This window comes from Callithrix jacchus, chromosome 15 (genome assembly GCF_049354715.1).
Source record: "Callithrix jacchus isolate 240 chromosome 15, calJac240_pri, whole genome shotgun sequence".
NCBI lineage: Eukaryota > Metazoa > Chordata > Mammalia > Primates > Cebidae > Callithrix > Callithrix jacchus.
The window spans coordinates 31,553,799-31,573,769 of NC_133516.1; the positions used below are offsets into that span (position 1 = coordinate 31,553,799).

At 40.4% G+C, this 19,971-nt stretch overlaps 1 protein-coding gene across 20 annotated transcripts in view; it reads left to right on the plus strand.

Moving 5' to 3' along the window:
- Positions 1-19,971, plus strand: part of ARIH2 (ariadne RBR E3 ubiquitin protein ligase 2) — a 64,733-nt gene that overhangs the window by 10,971 nt on the left and 33,791 nt on the right. For 12 of the 20 annotated variants that reach the window (XM_078350840.1, XM_078350842.1, XM_078350839.1 and 9 more), the window contains one exon: positions 14,102-14,147. The exons of the other annotated variants lie outside the window; for them this stretch is intronic. In XM_078350840.1, coding sequence (XP_078206966.1) covers positions 14,109-14,147 — 39 coding nt within the window. In that variant the 5' untranslated portion in view covers positions 14,102-14,108. The remainder of the gene's footprint in view (positions 1-14,101; positions 14,148-19,971) is intronic. 20 annotated transcript variants of the gene reach the window in all.

Consider the following 19,971-nt stretch of genomic DNA (forward strand, 5'->3'; position numbering starts at 1 on the left):
TGGCTCTTTTTGTTGGCTTGACTGTACATAAAGGGACTCTGGTGTTTTTTTTGTTTTGTTTTTTTTTTAAATTTTTTATTGGATTTTAGGTTTTGGGGTACATGAGCAGAGCATACAAGACAGTTGCGTAGGAACACACATGGCAGTGTGCTTTTCTTTCCTTCTCCCCTTCACCCACATTTGGCATTTCTCCCCAGGCTATCCCTCCCCACCTCCCCCTCCCACTGGACTCTGGTGTTTTAAGTGGTTCAGGAGCTTGACCAAAGAGACTGGACAGAAAAGCAGCTTGGTTAAGAGTAAAGGAGAAGGAATCATATACAATATTTTTTTCTTTGAGGCCAGATACAAACTAGCATTGTTTTTATTTATTTATTTTTTATTTTTTTGTTGTTAATCAATGAGAGCTTCTTATGTTGCTCAGGTTGGCCTTGAACTCATAGCCTCGCCTCCTCAAGCGCCAGGACAACTGGCCAGAGCCACCGCAGCTCCCTATTTATATTTTTTAAATTATATTTTGAATACAAAAATTAGCTGGGTGTGGTAGCATGCACCTGTAGTCCCAGCTACTGAGGAGGCTGAGGTAGGAGGCTCACTTGGGACTGGGAGCAGAGGTTGCAGTGAGCCGAGATTGCCCCCCTATACACCAGCCTGAGTTACAGAGCAAGACCTTATCTCAAAACAAAGGGTTTTTTTGGTAGAGATGGGATCTTGCTATTTTGCCTAGGTGTTAAACTCCTGTCTTCAAGCCGTCTTCCTACCTCAGCCTCCCAAAGTCCTGGGATTACAAGCATGAGCCACCACTCCTGGCCTGTTTTTATTTTTGTAATTAATATTTTTTGAGGATGGGAGGGAATAATTTGTTTAGTTTACCCAGTGGTGTTCCAGCTACTCTGGTTATCTTGTTGCACATGTCCCTGAAAGTGGGATCAATAGTGATAGTCACCCGAATCACTACTGATGTGCAATCAGCACTACGACCAATGGGGACAATTCTGTGGCATATTGAAAAATTTAATTGTTTCACATAATTTTGGTGCTGTGGCTTGTAGAAGATGTTACATGTGTATGTAATTTAAAATTACAGTCTTATGGATTCTAGTCTATGAGTAAAAGCTATCCAAGTTTGAGGAGAGGCTTAAATTTTTCACTGATTCTCATGTCTTTGTGCTCATTTTGTTGTGTCCAGGCAGTTGCATGTGGATGATTTATAGTATAGCATAAAGTTAAGCCCTTTATTGCTGTTTGAGACTTGAAGGCTCTTTTTAAAAATTATTATTAAAAAAAGTTTTTTTTTTAGAGATCAGGTCTTGCCCTATCTCTAACTGTAGTTGGAGTGTAGTAGCATGATCATAGCTCACCGCATCCTCAAACTCCTGGGTTCAAGCTGTCTTTCCATCTCAGCCTCCCAAGTAGCTTCAGCTAATTAAAAACAGTTTTTTTTTTTAATGGGTTAAAAAAGCTGCAAGAATTTTTTTTTTTAAGCGGGGGGGCGGTCTCTGTATGTTGCTCAGGCTGGAATGCAGTGGCTCCTCACAGGCATGATCCCACTACTGATCAGCATGGGAGTTTTGACCTGCTCCGTTTCTGACCTGAGCTGGAAAAAAAATTTTTTTTAAGTTACAGGATCTTGTTTGTTGCTCGGGCTGATCTCAAACTCCTGGCTTCAAGTGATCCTCCTGCTTCAGCCTCCTGAGTTAGCTGGGTAAAGTCTCTTAAATAGAAAAATCCCGATTGTCTAGGACACTGGGCTTTTAGTTTAATGAGGGCCCTGATGTCAGAGGGTAACTTCCTGTTTGTGTTCTGGGACCAGTTTGTGAGTAAAGTCATTATTGAGAGATGAAGGCACCCAGAAAATTAGATCAAGGGCTCGGGATAGAAAACAGAGAAAATGTTTATCTGTTATTGAGGTAGGGAAACTTAGTATTCAAATAGTGGAAATATAGATGCATTATTTGCATATGAACTATTCTACACACATCAGAAATGGGATAGTCAAATGAGAGGAACCGAGTGCCAAGTTAGGTGTTGTGTTGTAGGAAGAGGGGATCTCTGGGGAGTAAGTATTTTTAGTGATCATGTATGAGTCTTTAAAGAAAGCAAAGTTACCTTTCTTACACGCTGAATTTTTGTATGAAACTTACACAAATATTACTGTATTGTCTTTATAAACGAAAGAAGGTCCTTCTTGCAACCACAGGCATTTTTATTACAAAATGTGCAGTAGATAGCCAAGAATTATTCAGTGAGTTCTTTTAATTACCATTCCGTGGGACTCTTGAGATATTTGCTAACAAGCTGTTCAGGAAGAGGCTCAGCCTTGGTAGAATCCCAGACAAAGCTCAGGCAGGATCATGACTGTGGAGGTGGCTTTGATTTATGATGGGTCAGGTGTCTCTTTCTCCTTGTGCACTCATCTTAGCATCATGTTAGGGGCATCATGTTAGGGGTGTGGGCAGGAGAACTGAATGTGTTCAGGTCCCTACCCCATTGCTTCAGGAGGGGAAAGACATAGGCCGCTTTGATGGTGTAGTCCAGGAAGTATAGTGAGCTACCTGAGCTTTGTGTTGAGGCCAGAGGACCTTGAAAGGGGAGTAGAAGGGCAGTGCAGGTTACAGAATTCCAGCCTCCATGGGGTAATGAGCGTGAGAGTGGGAGGGTTGCCTTCTGGGGTGGAATGAAGGTCAAAGATGTATAGGTAGACAGGAGGATTATGGATGTAGCCTTAAGCATCTTTACTGTTGGAAGAAAGGAATAGGTTTTGTTAACTATAGGAATAGGTTTTTAATATAATTTTTTTCTTTTCTGTTTTTTTGAGGCAGTATCTCACTCTGTCACTCAGGTTGGAGTGCAATGGTATGATCTTGGCTCACTGCAGGCTCTGCCTCCTAGGTCACACGATCCTTCCACCTTAGCCAATGCTGTGATCTTGGCTCACAGCAACCTCCACCTCCCAGGTTCAAGCAATTCTCCTGCCTCAGCCTCCCGAGTAGCTGGGACCAGCGTGTGTCACCATGCCCAGCTAATTTTTTTTTTTATTTTTAGTAGAGATGGGGTTTCACCATGTTGACCAGGATGGTCTCGATATCTTGACCTCATGATCCACCCCACCCCTCGGCTTCCCAAAGTGTTGGGATTATAGGTGTGAGGTTTTTTGTTTGTTTGTTTGTTTGTTTGTTTGTTTTGGTAGAGACGGGGTTTTGTCATGTTGCCCAGACTGGACTCAAACTTTAGAGCTCGGATGATCCACCCGCTGCAGCTTCCCAAAGTGCTGGGATTACACGTGTGAGCCACTGTGCCTGGCCTAGGATTTTAAATAGGTATTTAAATAGGTTTTTAAACTTACTCAGCACATGTATGGCATAGTGAACTATATTGCTCAGTTTTTAAGCCTGTTCTCCAGATAGGATTGGAGAAATATGTCAATTATTACGAGTGTTTTTACTGCATTTCTTCTTGCTTTATGAATTGCTATGTTAATTGCAGTAAAGCTGTGAAAATGTTTCCTATAACACTTGGTTCTGCCATATTCTTTTGTGAATTTGTTTTAAAATCTAGTGTTTGCTCTTTAGCAAAATGTAACTGGAAAATCTCTCAAGAGTCTTCTGTGGATAATTTTTCCCCTTTGTGAATGAATTGTAATGAGTTGTAAGGGCTTCTGACTCTTAAGTGCCGAAGTCTTTGTAGTCCTTTGTTCAAAACAACTTGGCTTCTTCGCCTTTTTCACTTGTAACATGGTCAATTTGTGTTCATAACAACAAAATACTTTATTTTAGCCATTTTCTTAATTGGCACCAGATACTTGTATAGTACCAAGTTACAAGATAACAAGTATCTGGTGAAAACTTTAATTTTAATTATTAAATTTATTTTCTTTTATTCCAATATAGCTGAATTTTAAGATCATTTTATTTTTATTTACTTAGAGTCATTAATTTACCAATAACGGTTTTGTTGTTGTTGTTGTTGTTGTTATTGTTGCTACTACTGATGGGAAAGTATGTTCAGGCTGGGCCTGGTTACACTGAGTGTTTGTGTGCTGAGCAGCCCTCTGGTTTCTATTTTTGTGATCTGATGTGAGCTGTCTTTGCATGCCTCTATCTAAGTAGAACCTAGGTTACATTTCCGTGTTTCAAATAGCTGGCTGTTAATAGGTTTGTTAACATATTTCACAGTGTTTTAGTCTGGAAGTCTGAGGTGTGTTTTACCGATGTGTAAATTCAGTTTTAAAAGGAGATGAGAAATGTCCAGTATGACATTGAAAATGGCCTAAATACAGATAGTGCAAAATTGTTCTTGTCTTGCCAGCTTAGAAATGTTATTGTCATCACTGTGTACCTGATACCACACAAAACATGCTCATCACCTTCCAAAAAAGAAACTCTTCATCAGATTCAAGGCCAGCTTTCATTCTAGTCTTTTTGTTGTCCTTTCTTTCTACTTCAGGAACCATGGAAGTCATGTGTAATCAAGGGGTTATCTGATATTTGTGTGTTTTTTTTTGTTTTTGACATTTATGTTCTAATTTTGAATTTATATTAAAATTTTTTTGTCAAGATGTTGCTACAGCCTTTAAGAAAATAATATCATTCACATTTTTATTAACCTAAAGTAAATTTTCTTCCCTGCTAATCATCCTTCAGCTCTTTTCCATATTCATACATAGCATTACTGTTCAGCAGTTCATTCAACCAGTATTAGATATTCATTGAGAACCTACTAGGCTTCCTGTTATGTTCCTACTGCAGGCACATAACAGGAAAAATAATTGTGAAAAACAGACAAAAATCTCTGCCCTGGTAGACATTGCATTCTAATAATCACTGTGTACATGTATTTTATGTGTTCTGCTTTTTTCATGTATATTTCAAGCATTTTTCCATTTTTACTTTGTCCTCATAATGGCTGTGTAGCATGCCATCTTGTTTTTGAACCATAATTTGCTTGAGCTTTCTCCATTGGGCATTTAAGTGAGTACCTATATATTATAGTTGATGGGGGAATGGTTGTATTGTGTCTTTATGGATATGGCTTTTGTGCCTGTTGGGCCTTGACCAGAGTCTGGGCTAATGGTCAGATGATTGGGTTCCCATGTCTTCCATTTAATATACTGTGACCTTAGATAAGTCCCTCAGCATCTCTATGCTTGAGTTTCCTCATCTATAAAATAATGATAATAACTCCTTCACAATATTAAATGTGATAATCAGGTAAAGTGCCTGGCACATGAATGTTCATACCAATTTTCTGGGTCATGGTAGAAGTTGGACAGAGACACAAAGAGGAAAGAATTCTTTGGGAGGCCTAGGCGGGTGGATCATGAGGTCAAGAGATCAAGACCATCCTGGTCAACATGGTGAAACCCCGTCTCTACTAAAAATACAAAAAATTAGCTGGGCATGGTGGCACTTGCCTGTAATCCCAGCTACTTAGGAGGCTGAGGCAGGAGAATTGCCTGAACCCAGGAGGTAGAGGTTGCGGTGAGCCAAGATCGTGCCATTGCACTCCAGCCTGGATAACAAGAGCGAAACTCTGTCTCAAAAAAAAAAAAAAAAAAAAACAAGAGGAAAGAATTGTAGGACAAATTTGAAAAAGGCGCAGAATGAGAAGCATTTTGCCCCTCCTGAAATGTATCTGCCCTCTGACTTTGTTTCTTAAACTGACATGAACTGTCAGAACATGAAGTGCTTTTTGTATCACAAATCTTATAAACATGAATGATTTTGACTGGGCTTGGTGGCTCACACCTGTATTCTCAGCACTTTGGGAGGCAGAGGCAGCTGGATCACCCGAGGTCAGGAGTTCAAGACCAGCTTAGCCAACATGGTGAAACCCTGTCTCTACTAAAAATACAAAAATTAGCTGGTGGTGCATGCCTGTAGTTCCAGCTACTCAGGGGACTGAGGGACAAGAATTGCTTGAACCCGGGAAGTAAAGGTTGCAGCAGAGTGAGACTGTGTCTCAAAAAACCAAAACAAAAACAAAATCAATGATTTTGAGGTGATAACCACGTTGTCTCCCACAAAGGGAGAAAAATACAGGCAGGATGAGCAAGGGGTTTGTTTGGAGATTTTGACAGGAAAACAGAGCTGTTCTTATAATTGTGAAGAAAGTGTGGTCTCTATCTGGAAAAGTTTTTCTCTCTGACTAGCAGTTTCTTTTCCTGGTCAGTTCTGCCTGCTCTCATTTCTTTTATTCCTTATTTTAGGCCAATAACAGTCTCTTCAATTCTGTCACTATCCTTTCCCAAAGTCCACAGATTACCTTGCCTCCTTTTACAAGAAATCTTTTCGTGGATTTTCTATCTTAATTGTTGATACCACCATCCACCAACCTGGAAATAGAGGATTTACCCTACCCATTGTTTCCATGAATCCCTCCCTGATCCCCAGACAGAGTCTGTCACCCTTGCCTCTGTACTACTGTGCTTGTTTCTTGGTGTGTACTTAAAATGTTTGCCAATTAGTTGTAAGCTAGGATGTAAACTCTTTATGATAGAGGCTCATATTTTTTCTTTACATAACAGCACCTAACAGAAATGCCTGGTTATGTTATGTTCTCAGTAATTGTTGCTGGTTGATGTGTTTAAGCCCAGGCCAATAGATGCACAGTTGAGAATTTAACTCCAGACCTCTACTTCTGTGTGATCCAATTTATAAACAGAAGACATTCTCTTCAAAGGACATTTTCATGAAGCCAGCTGGCCTCTAAATAAAAATGGTATAAACCTAGTGGACACATGATTCCCAGCTTATGGTATATATCAGAATTAGTTTTAGCAATTCTCGTATAGAAACCTGAACTTCATACAATTGTAATGAAACAGGCCAGGCGCAGTGGCTCACGCCTATAATCCCAGCACTTTGAGAGGCCGAGGTGGGTGGATCACTTGAGGTCAAGAGTTTGAGACCAGCCTGGCCACCATGGTGAAACCTTCTCTCTACATAAATATAAAAATTAATGGGGCATCATGGCAGGCGCCTGTAATCCCAGCTAATTGGGAGGCTGAGGTAGGATAATCGCTTGAACCTGGGAGGCAGAGGTTGCAGTGAGCTGGGATTGCACCACTGCACTCCATCTTGGGTGACAGAGAGACTCTATCTCAAAAAAAAAAAAATGTAATGGGCTGGGCTCACGCCTGTAATCCCAGCACTTTGGGAGGCTGAGATGGGTGGATCATTTTAGTTCAGGAGTTCAAGACCAAGACCAGCCTGGTGAACATGGTGAAACATCAGGCTGAGGTTGCGGTGAGCTGTGATGGCACCACTGCTCTCGCCCCACTGCACTTAAGTCTGGGCGACAGAGTGAGACCCTGTCTCAAAACAAAAATGTAATGAAATGGAATCTCGAGGGGCTAGATATTAGATTCTTATAGAAGTGCAGAAAAATTGTAAATTATTTGGGTTATTTAAGTGAGGAAGAAGGAGTGCTTGCTGTCTTTTGACTGCTGAAAGAATGTGTCCATCATTTGAAGTGTACTGGTTTTGTAACAGTCGTAGTAGGATATAAATTGCTCATCTATATTTACAAGTTGGATAGGCTTTTTTTTTTTTTTTTAAATTAAACAGAAGATTCCCAAACTACCCATTGTCTTTTTGGTGTCTAAATGTAACCTCATATTTAATTGATTTTCAAGGTTAAAGTGGATTCTGGAAACTGAAGGGAGAAGGTCTAGCTCCTGGGGTGAGGACTATCCTCTTTGCTCTGGCCCCACCATCAGCACTGGTCCTCGGCGAGGTTTTATACTTGAAAGCCCGCTTGCCGCCTTCTGCCTTGGACCTGGGCAAAGCTAAGAGGAAGAAACAGAGTAACTAACAGTTTGAGCTTAGGGGTGGTTTTGGCAAGACTCCTGTCCTCATTCCTCCCTAATCTTCTCAAAAGAGGCTTCAGGTGACTTGGAAACTACTGGACAAATTCCATTCTAACTTATTTCTAAATGTTTTTTTAAAATATATTTTTTCCTTTTCTTTCCTAACTGTCAGAACATGTGAACCTTCTTATTTTCATGTGTATATAAACCAATTTTTTAGTGTTTCCACTGTACAAAATCCTATTATGATCTTGTTTAAATGAGAAATTTACTTAGCAATAATTACAAAGAAATGAATATTTTCTAGTAAAAAAAGATAAAATGGGTTCTGCGTCCTTTTTGATATGAGTAGCTATAGAGATGACTAATGGTATCTGTAATCATAAATACAATGTACTTTAAAAGTTGTGAATTTTATGATACTGTAGTAGAACACACCAGATCTTCTTTTGCAAATTTGTTAACATTGATTTCTACTTCAAGATGGTTGGCTGCACTCATATACCTTTGCCCTACCTCTACTTCTTCTATTTGTTTTGGTATTCAGATGTCTGTGGTGATTTTATTTGCAGTAGCCAAAAACTGGAAGCAACCTACGTATTCATAAGTAGATGAATAAACAAACAGTGGCATACCCGTAGAACTGCATACTTCTCAGCAGTATAAAAGAATGAGCTACTTATATAAGCATTGTTGATAAACCTCAAAAAAAAAAAGCCATATGAAGAAACCCAAAGGAGAGAAACATAAAAACTTTATGTCAGTCATATTATATTCTAGAAAATGCAAACTAATCTATCATGAAGGAAAATAAATGAACAGTTGTCTGGAAGACCAGAAAGAATAAGAGGAGAGAGATTATTAAAGGAGATAAAGTAAATTTGGGACTGCCCTTCCATTTTTAAATACCATGCAAATGAAAGTAAAGGCACATGCATGATGTAACCTCGTATTAACAAACAGAATGGGTTGGAGTAGGGTGTTGTGTGGGGACATATTGCAGTTGTGAGCCAGTTTGTCCAAATTTTGAAAAGGCCATGGGCTCTGGTCTGATGGATGAATACTTGAAGAGATAAGTGTGCTGCAAATGGGGGAATTAATGAAAGAGCCTGTATATAGACTAGTCATCCCTGTCCCCATTGGGTCTTTAGACCAAAAAAAAAAAACCCCCACAAAAAGAACAAAAGAAACTCTTATTTTTATTTATTTATTGACACAGAGTCCTGCTCTGTAGCCCAAGCTGGAGTGCAGTGGCACGATCTCAGCTTACTGCAGCCTCCACCTCTCAGGTTCAGGCAGTTCTCCTGCCTCAGCCTCCTGAGTAGCTGGGACTACAGGTGCCCGCCACCACACCTGGCTAATTTTTGTATTTTCAGTAGAGACGGGGTTTCACCATGTTGATCAGGCTGGTCTTGAACTCCTGACTTCAGTTAACCTGCCCGCTTTGGCTTCCCAAAGTGCTGGGATTAACAAGCATGAGCTACTGCACCTGGCTAACACTTATTTTTAAGAAATGAGATAAACTGGAGATAAATAGGACCCTTAGAATGTGAGATTTGGCTGATCTCGTTTATCGTCTGGAGGTTCTTGAGTCTGAAGCAATAACTGTCTCTCGTCAGTCACCCTAAAGTGACAGGTTCTGTTTATGTACATAGAGCTTAGAATTCATTTTCCTGACTCCTCTTCCCTTTAAAAATTTTGAAGTAATAATCACATAACCTAAAACTAACCATTTAAAGTATTCAATTCAGTGGCATTTAGTACTTTCACAATGTTATGCACCCATCATCTTCATCTTGTTCCAGAACATTTTCTTTTCTTTTTTTTTTTTTTTTAAAAGATGGGGCTTCCAGGAGGTGGAGGTTGCGGTGAGCCGAGATCGCACCATTGCACTCCAGCCTGGGTAACAAGAGCGAAACTCCGTCTCAAAAAAAAAAAAGATGGGGTTTCACCATGTTGGTCAGGCTGGTCTTGAACTCCCGACCTCAGGTGATTCTCCCGCCTTTGTCTCCAGAGTGCTTGGATTACAGGCATGAGCCACCACGCCTGGCCCAGAACATTTTCATTGCCTCAAAAAGCAGTGACTCATGCCTGTAATCCCAGCACTTTGGGAGGCTGAGGCAGGCAGGTTACCTGAGGTCAGAAGTTAGAGATCAGCCTAGCCAACATGGTGGAACCTCGTCTCTACTAAAAAATAGAAAAGTTAGCTGGGCATGGTAGTGGGCACCTGTAATCCCAAAATACTTGGGAGGCTGAGGCAGGAGAATCACGTGAACTTGGGAGGCAGAGGTTGCATTGAGCTGAGATTGTGCCACTGTACTCCAGCCTGGACAACAGAGCAAGACTCTGTGTCAAAAATTTATTTTTGTATTTTTTAGTAGAGGTGGGGTTTCACCATGTTGGCCAGGTTGGTCTCGAACTCCTGACCTCAGGTGATCCACCCACCTGGGCCTCCCAAAGTGCTGGGATTACAGGTTTGAGCAACCACGCCCAGCCACATATACATACATACACACACATATATTCACACACACACACACACAAAGTATGAGTCATTGGTGGCAAGGAAAAAATATATTTGTGCCTGATACATGAACATTCTCCTTTGGCCCAAGTATTAGTGACATTGGAACCACAGTGAAGAAAATGCAATTCTGGATACGAATAGTATCCTAAAGCTACAAAGGTAACTGATAGAGGAACTAAAAATAGTGGTTTATGTATCAAAAAAATTGGTTTATATATCAAAAAGTTGAAAAGGGGAGATAAGGAGCAATTTAAGTAAGTTACCTATTGTAGAGAGTTAGAGGTATACTCAGTGATGTTGTTGACAACCAGAAGAACATTAGAGAAATGACTGGAAGAGATTTCTCCTGGATAGAAAGACCTGGTGGTGGCAAAAAGGAATAAAAGGAATGAGGTGGCAGTGTTGTTCCTTTTCATTAAAATGCCTTTTATATTTTATAAACCATTGATTTTTCTTTTCCTTTTTTTATGGAGATGAACTCTCACTCTGTCGCCCAGGTTGGAATGCAGTGGCATGATCTCAGTTCACTGCAACCTTCACCTCCTGAGTTCAAGCAATTCTCCTGCCTCAGGCCTCCCAAGTAGCTGGGATTACAGGCATGCGCAACCACACCCAGCTAATTTTTTTTTTTTTCGAGACAGAGTCTCACTCCATCACCAAGGCTGGAGTGGAGTTGCATGTCCTGCCTCACTGCAACCTCTGCCTCCTGAATTCAAGAATTCTCCTGCTTCAGCCTCCTTACGAATAGCTGGGATTATAAGTGCCTGCCACCATGCCCAGGTAATTTTTGTATTTTTAGTAGGACGGTATTTCACCATGTTGGCCAGGCTGATCTTGAATTCCTGACCTCAGGAGAACTGCCCACCTCAGTGTCCCAAAGTGCTGGGATTACTGGCGTGAGCCACTACGCCCAGCCCAACCTCAGCTGATTTTCTTTTGTTCGTTGGCCATTCGGATAGGTTAAGAATTATCTCCGAGTAAACAAGTACTTCCTGAATTTCTAATGTCATTTTAACTTTCAGATAGATCCTGGGAGAGATGGGAAAAAGATAGTTTGACTTCTTCTTTTTCTTTTTTCTTTTCTTTTCTTTTTTTTTTTTTTTTTTTGAGACACGTTCTCTGTTGCCCAGGGTGGGGGACAACCTCCACCTCCCGGGTTCAGATGATTCTCCTGCCTCAGCCTCCTGATTAGTCGGATTACAGGTGGCTGTCACCATGCCCCGCTAATTTTTTTTTTTCCTAAAGACAGAGTCTCATTGTCACCCAGGCTGGAGTGTAGTGGCGTGATCTAGGCTCATTATAACTTCCACCTCCCAGGTCTAAGTGATTCTTCTGCCTCAGCCTCCCAAGTAGCTAGGACTATAGGCATATGCCACCATGCCCAGCTGATTTTTGTATTTTTAGTAGAGATGAGGTTTTACCATATTGGCCAGGCTGGTCTTGAATCCTGACCTCAGGTGATCTGCCTGCCCTGGTCTCCCAAAGTGCTAGGATTATAGGTGTGAGCCACCACGCCCAGCCAACCTCTTCTTTTTCAAATAACTTAAAGATCTCTCTGTCTTTAATATCTGCCCCCTCCTTCCACTTTTTATTTTTCCAATACATCCACTGAAGTGCCGCTTTATTTTGCTCTGTTGAAAAAGTTAAAGTGGATTCTCCAGGCTCCAGCCTTATTTTTCTCTCTCCCTAACTCATACACTTGATTTTAGCCTCCTCCAACCTACTGACAGCATCGCCACCCTTCTTGCAACCCTTGAGAGACTGCTAAGCCCTCCGTCTTTTTTTAACCTGTCTCAGAGAATCTGTGTCTGGCCTCACCTGCATCCCTGTGCATCCCTGAGGGCTTGGAAGGCCTTGGCACCTTCATATACTCTTGCAGTGGATATGGGTGTGTGGTGACAAGGCTGGACCACAGGAGGCAGGCAGAGGGTGGTGTTGGTGTATGGGACCTAATGCTAGCACAGGTATTGTTCCAGGTTCTTGGGTTTGGCAGAGAGGGAGTCAGTCAAAAAATTTCTGCCCTCAATGAGCTTTCATTCTGTTCCTGTTTATGGAGTTTTACATAAACAGAAAGGTTATAAAAATAGGGTTATATGTTTTGAGCATAAAGGGGTATCAAAGGATAGCAGTCGGTGAGATAGTAGCTCTGTCATTAAAACATGCTTTTGGAATCTGTGGCTTTTTCATTAAGATGTGCTGGTCTCTGAAGTGCCCGCCCTTTAGAGAAGATGGTACTACCATAGAGCATTTTTTGAAATAATTTTTGGACAGGATGGGCTGTGGTACAGGAATGGAGACTCAGCTTTTAGTCCTACTGTGTGCAATTCATTTGATATCAGCTCCCATCTGCATTTCTTTTGGTTGTGGTTGCTGGACATAATCTGCCTTTGTGTCATTCCACTAGAAATCTGTTAGAAGTCTAGAAGGAGCAATAACTGGCCAGGCATGATGGCTCATGCCTGTAATCCCAGCACTTTGGGAGACCAAGGCTGGTAGATCACCTGAGGTTGGGAGTTCAAGACCAGCCTGACCAATATGGAGAAACCCCATCTCTACTAAAAATAAAAAAAATTAGCCAAGTGTGGTGGCACACGCCTGTAATCCCAGCTACTTGGGAGGCTGAGGCAGGAGAATTGCTTATACCTAGGAGGCGAAGGTTGTGGTGAGCTGAGATCGCACCATTGTACTCCAGCCTGGGGAACAAGAGTGAAACTCCATCGCCCCCCAAAAAAAGGGCAATAACCAGCCCTTTGTATGAATTACTTCTCAGGTTTCCATTAAATACACTGTAAAAAATATGCTGGCTGGGATTTACTTCACAATAATCTGGAGGGAAGAAGGGAGGGCTGGAGTGGAGACACAGTGGGTCTGGCGACCAGCTAGTTAATGGATTATCATACTCTTCACTTTGGTAGATGTTTGAATTTTTTCGTAATTTAAAAAAATGTGCCCTCATGGTCAAGGAATGATTAATATTTTTACATTATTACATTTTGCACAAATAATCTTATATTGAGAGAGGTCTTTGGTATTTTTGGTTTTGATTTTAATGAATGGAGTCCATAGCAGTTAGGACTGAATCAAGGCTAGGCTAGTGAGAAGTCTTCAAATTTGTGTTTACTAATCAGATTTTAAAAGATATATAACATTTGGGTGCTTCAGTTACAAGTCAACCCTCCCTCCTTGTCCCTGTAAAGAAAAGTAGAAGGGGCAAAGTTATGATCAAGTGCCAGAGAGCAGGCCTTTTAGAAGCTGAGAGTATTTAGGCATGAAGTATGGGAGAAATGAAATCCTACCACTTAAATTAGACTTCAGGGGTGAGCTTTGTTTAGGGTCAGAGGCCCCATGAGACCCCATTATCACCACTACTACTTATGCTGATTTTGCCCCATTGTAGGCTGGTGTTTACTTATTCGTTTGTCTTTGTGCTTTAACCCTTTCTTCCTCTTGTCCCTTTAGTACTCTCTTGCCTCCCTCCATATCATTCCTTGTCCCGGGACCCAAATCCATCCATCTTGATCTCTTTAGGCTGATTTTCCGATCCCATGTCCCTTTCTAGCCCAGGCCCAGAAGCTGGCCCGCAGTTCACTCTTTCTTCATTTCTGCTTTTTAGTGAGTGACCACTAGTGTTTGTTAACAAAAGTGATTGAACCACGAAATAGCAGGCTGAGGCGTGAAGACCCATTCATGTAGCCTTAAAAGATTTCAGGCAGTTGGCAAGTAAGAATTCTAAATAAAAATTGAAACTACCACCTGTATTTTTTCAGGCCGTTGATGCTCACTGCCATCAGCTGCATCCTCCCTATGGCACTGGTAAGTGTGGGAAGGGCTGGTGACAGTTTTGGTGGGCTGCTGGATTTCTTTTTTCTGGGGTAAAAAAGTCTATTTGCAAGCTATGTTGTTAATTTGCCCTGAGGGCTGGAGAGCTTGAACCAGCTAGAGGGGACTAAAAAGATAAAGAAGCAATTGATCATGTTCATGGATATCCTTGGGGAACTGTTGTCAGGAGCAGGGGCTATTTAGCATGTGCCTTTATCCGTATATAAAATTAGTATGTTCTATGACACTATTTTAAATAATAGACATGTACTATCCATGTGCCCTAGGATGTCAAATAATAACTGTTAAATTTCCTGGAACTCTCAAAATATTTTTTTCTGAAGATAGATGTTGGTTGTGTACTAGAAAGGGTCCTGAATGTCGTATGTGCTTACCATTTCCTTCAGTAGCAGGATTTATCTCTCTCTGGTATTTTAAGTTCTTTGTGGTCAGGGGAGTCAAATGTTTGTTCCAATGGCAGTTTAAACTTCTGATAGAGACTTGCTTGAATGCGATGTGGGGGAAGGGACTTGGTAGAAATCAGAAAATAAATTTGTGGCTGTTATTTACTAACAAACTTCAGGTGGACTTGGGATTCGGGATTTGAAAAATGATATCACAGTTCTGCTTACACTGAACAAAGTTGAAACAGAAGTGGGGCAGCAAGTCACAGAATTTCTAGTCTAAGTCCACAAGCAAATTACTATTGGAGTTGCATTACTTAAGATCCTGAAACCTTATCCTTGTAGTAAGTAGGTCAGAGGACACAGAGATTCATAAGTTTTATCTTAATGTAGTCTCCATTCTAAGCTGACAGTTTGATTTTGACAGTTCTCTAGTCTAACACTCTTAGGCTGTGGAAGAAAGTGCCTCCAGAACATCTTACAAAATGCTGAGATTGTGGATTTGTATACTACTAACCATGTCAGGAACTGCTTGCTGGTTATAACCGTGACTAAAACATTCATATTCACTTCATTACATCTCTGTGAGAAAATCTTACCATTATTGACCCACAGCCTGGATTTCCCCCTGGTCTCCATCCTCCATTCCTCAGCCCTGCTTATGAAGCATGCATAGAATTGTGTGACACATTTACTATGTTCTTCATTTAAAAACCAGAAAGGAGAACTGGACTCCCAGGCAGTTGTCTGTTCTGTAGGTTTCTAGGCCAGTGTAACAAAATGGTAACTACTGAACATGTCTTGAGGACTGTGTCAGAGAGTATTTTCCAAAGGTCATGAGCAAACACCTTCTGCCATCCTATATAGAGGATGTTTGCTCATGACCTTTGGAAAATACAAATGACCATAAACAAAGTCTTTTTTGACATACATGTAGCACATGTTTCTTGAAATAAAGATCTGGAAACCTCTGAGAGTATTGACATGGTAAATGCAATGGCAAAACAAAGCCATATTGGTTTGAGGGCTATGGATAATGCAGAGCAATGTGTAGGGTAAATGACAACAGAGGAGAGAAAGCTCATTTCAAGCTGGAAAGAAGGCTCTCCAGTAGTGTCTCACCTGTCATGGTGCAGGTTTGAAGGACTCAGGCAAAGAGGGAAGATGGGATGTGCTTGGTGTTTGTTCAGATGCGATCTTTGACTCTGTGAAAGCCTTCTTTGGACTACCCAGAAACTTGAGGGCACCCTTCGCTCTTCAGTAAACTTTATGCTTGCCCACACTTCTCTGTGTTGCCCATACACTTTCTTCCCTAGCTCTTAGTAAAATGAGAGAGTTCTTGTCTTTGGGGCCTATGTTCATGCTAAGGGGCAGGCACAAATGTGAGTGCCCAAAGTCAGTCTAGGGAATGAGAAGGCAGGCCTAAAAGCCGTGCCTGTGGAAAAGTGATATTGAAGAAGCTGGCTGACATCCAGTAGAATACTCAGAAGCTTTTGTCAGGGAGATCAAGAAAGCCAGAGAATGTAGAGTTATCAGCATTTTAGGCCTATGTGGAAATGACTTTATACTAGGTACTATTATATTGTACTCTATAGAGTTATCAGCATTTTAGGCCTATGTGGAAATGACTTTATACTAGGTACTATTATATTGTACTCTATAGTATATATACTCAGTTAGCCTTAGTGAAAACTGTTAAAACTGTAAAGCGGTATTTGTCATTTTGAGGATTATAATAAAAAGCCAAAGTGAACTTTTTGATGGAGTAATATAAGGGTCAACCTTTTGTATATGGTGACATTTGATTGTGTGAGTGATAGCCATTGAATTAAATTGAAGAAACTTTCTGCCCTTAACTTTTATTATGAAAAATTTAAGATAAATAACTTTAAATAATTGTACAGTGGGCATTCATATACATACTCTCTAGATTATACAGTTGCTAATCTGTTGCTCCATTTGCTTCATCATTTATCTGTCCATCAGTCAACATCATTTTTGAAACAACTCTGTTAAAGTATTTACATGCCATTAAACTCATCCACTTAAAAATGTACCATTATGGCCAGGCATAGTGGCTCACGCTTGTAATCCCAGCACTTTGGGAGGCTGAGGCGGGTGGATCACGACGTCAAGAGATTGAGATCATCTTGGCCAACATGGTGAAACCCTGTCTCTACTAAAAATACAAAAAAAATTAGCTGGACATGGTGGCACGTGCCTGTAGTCCCAGCTACTTGGGAGGCTGAGGCAGGAGGAGAATTGTTTGAACCCGGGAGGCAGAGGTTGCAGTGAGCCAAGGTCACGCCACTGCCCTCCAGCCTGGCGCCTGGTGACAGAGTGAGACTCTGTCTCAAAAAAAAAAAAAAAAAAGTACCATTATTTGAGTTTTATTAAATGTATACAACTGTGTAGTCATTACCACAGTTTCAGTTTTAGAACTTTTCATCACCTAAAAAATTCCTTTGTGTCCATTTGTAGTTGATACCCATTCCCAAGCAACTACTGATCTTCTGTCTCAATAGTTTTGCCTTTTCTAGAAATTTCATACAATTGGACTCATGCAATATGTATCTTTTGTTGCCTGATTCTTTCTTTTAGCATAATGGTTGAGGTTCATCCATATTGTATCATATGTCAGTAGTGTGTTCTCTTTTATTGCTGAATAATGATTTTTCATTGTAGGGATGTGCCACATTTTGTTTACCTGTTCTTTTATAAGTTGGTGGACATTAAGTTGTTTCTAATATTTGGCTACTATGCGGTATGCTGCTGTGACCATTCATGTCCAGGGCTTAATATGGCCATGTGTTTTCACTTCTCTTGTGTAGATATCTAGGAGTGGGATTGCTGGGTCACGTGGTAAGTGTATGTTTAACATTTTAAGAAATAGTCCAACTGTTTTCCAAGGTGGCTCTACTACTTTACATTCCCACTAGCATTTGTCAGGGTTCTAGTTTCTCTGCTTCCTTGTTAACACTTGGTATTTTAGGTCTTCTGGATTATAATCATTCTAGTGAGTGAAGTAGTATCTTGTGGTTTTAAGTTGCATTCCCTAATGGCTAGTGTCATTAATCATTAATGTAATTAATGATCTTTGTGCTTATTTGCTATTCATACATTTACTTTTTGTGGTGAAATGTCTATTCAAATATTTTGTTTTTTAAAATCTCATTTTGTGTCTTACTGAGTTCTAAGAGAGCTTTATATAGTTTGAATGAAGGCTTTTACTCAGATGTATGATTTGCAGATATTTTCTCCCATCCTATCATCTGTCTCTTCCTTTTTCTTTTTTTTTCTCTTTTTTACTTCATCTGCTTCTGCTTCCTACTTTTCCATTTTCAAAATGATGTCTTTTGAAGAGTAAAAGCTTAATTTTGATGAAGTCTAGTTTATATTCTTTTTTTTCCTTTTAAGTATTGCGCTTTTAGTGTCATATAAGAAATCTTTGCTTAAACCAAAGTCACAATTTTCTTCTGTGCTTTCTTATAGAAATTTTATAGTTTTAGGTATTACATTTAGATACGTGAACTCTTTTGAGTTAATTTTTGTGTGGTATGAAGTAATAGTCTGTGTTCTGTGTTTTGTTTTGTATGAACAGTTATTTAATTGTTCCAGAACCATTTGTTGAAAAGACTTTCTTTCTTTATTGAATTACATTGGCACCTTTGTTGAAAATTTACCATACATGTATGAGTTTCCTTTTAGACTCTGTTTTGTTCTGTTGATCTATATGTCTGTCCTTAAGACAATATCTCCACTGTCTGTATATAGCTTTATAGTAAGTCTTGAAGTCATATAGTATAAGTCATTCAACTTTGCTTTTTCTTTCAAGATTGCTTTGGATATTTGGGATCCTTTACATTTCTACAGATTTTGAGATCAACTATTAATTTTCTTAAAAAGCCTGTGATTTTGATTGGGATTTTCATTTTGATTTGTTTTGATTACCGTGTTCAAAATCTGTTTTTTGCCCAGTATGGTAGCTATGTGTGGCCATTGCTCATTTGAAATATAGTTTGAATTGAGATGTAAGTCTAAAATACACAGTGGACTTAGAAGGAAACAAAGGATAAAAATAAGCCAGGTGCGGTTGCTCACACCTGTAATCCCAGCACTTTGGGAGGCCAAGGCGGGCAGATCACCTGAGGTTGGGAGTTCAAGACCAGCCTGACCAACATGGAGAAACCCCATCTCTACTAAAAAATTAGCCAGCGTGGCGGCACATGCCTGTAATCCCAGTTACTCAGGAGGTTGAGGCAGGAGAATCACTTGAACCTGGAGGTGGAGGTTGCAGTGAGATGAGATCCTGCCATTGCACTCCAGTCTAGGCAACAAGAGCAAAACTCTGTCTCAAAAAAAAAAAAAACAAAAAACGGTTATCAATGCGCTTTTATGTGTTACATATTGGAAAAATTTTGGATATATCAGGTTAAATACAATTATTAAAATTTACTCATTTAATTTTTTAATTTGCTGCTATATAGAAATACTTTTTATTTTTGCTCTTTGTTTGAATTCTAACATTTAGTTTTTGTATGTATTGACTTTGTATCATCTTTCTTCTTTTTTTTTTAAAATTTTTATTTTGAGACAGCGTCTTGCTCTGTCACCCAGGTTGGAGTGTAGTAGAGCTATCATGGTTCACTGCAGCCTCAACCTCCTGGGTTCAAGTGATCCTTCTACCTTAGCCTCCCAGATAGGTGGGACTACAGGTGCATGTCACTATACCCAGCTAATTGTTTGTACTTTTTGTAGAGACAGAGTTTTGCCACGTTGCCTTGGCTGGTCTTGAACTCCTGGGCTCTAGCAATTTGCCCACCTTGGCTTCCCAAAATGCTGGGATTACAAGCATAGCCACTGTACCAGGCCAACTTTTTCTTTTTTTTTTTTTTTTTGTCAGGCTGGTCTTGAACTCCTGGCCTTGTGAACTGCTGCCTCGGCCTCCCAAAGTGCTGTGACTACAGGTGTGAACCACCACACCCAGCCATTTTACTTTTTTTTTAAGATGGCATTTTGCTCTCGTTGCCCAGACTGCAGTACAGTGGCACAATCTTGGCTCACTGTAACCTCCGCCTCCCGGATTCAAGCAGTTCTCCTCCCTCAGCCTCCCAGATAGCTGGGATTACAGGCATGCGCCACCACACCAGGCTGATTTTTCTATTTTTAATAGAGACAGGGTTTCACCATGTTGGTCAGGCTGGTCTCAAACTCCTGACCTCAGACGATCCACTCACTTCGGCCTCCCAAAGTGCTGGGTTTACACGAGTGAACCACTGTGCCGGCCTATTAGTTTTTTAGTTAGTTTTTGTTGTTTTTTGACAGGGTCTCAGTCTGTCCACAGGCTAGAGTGCAGTGGTGTGATTATAGCCCACTGCAGCCTAGACCTCTCTGGCTCAAGCAATTCTGCCTCA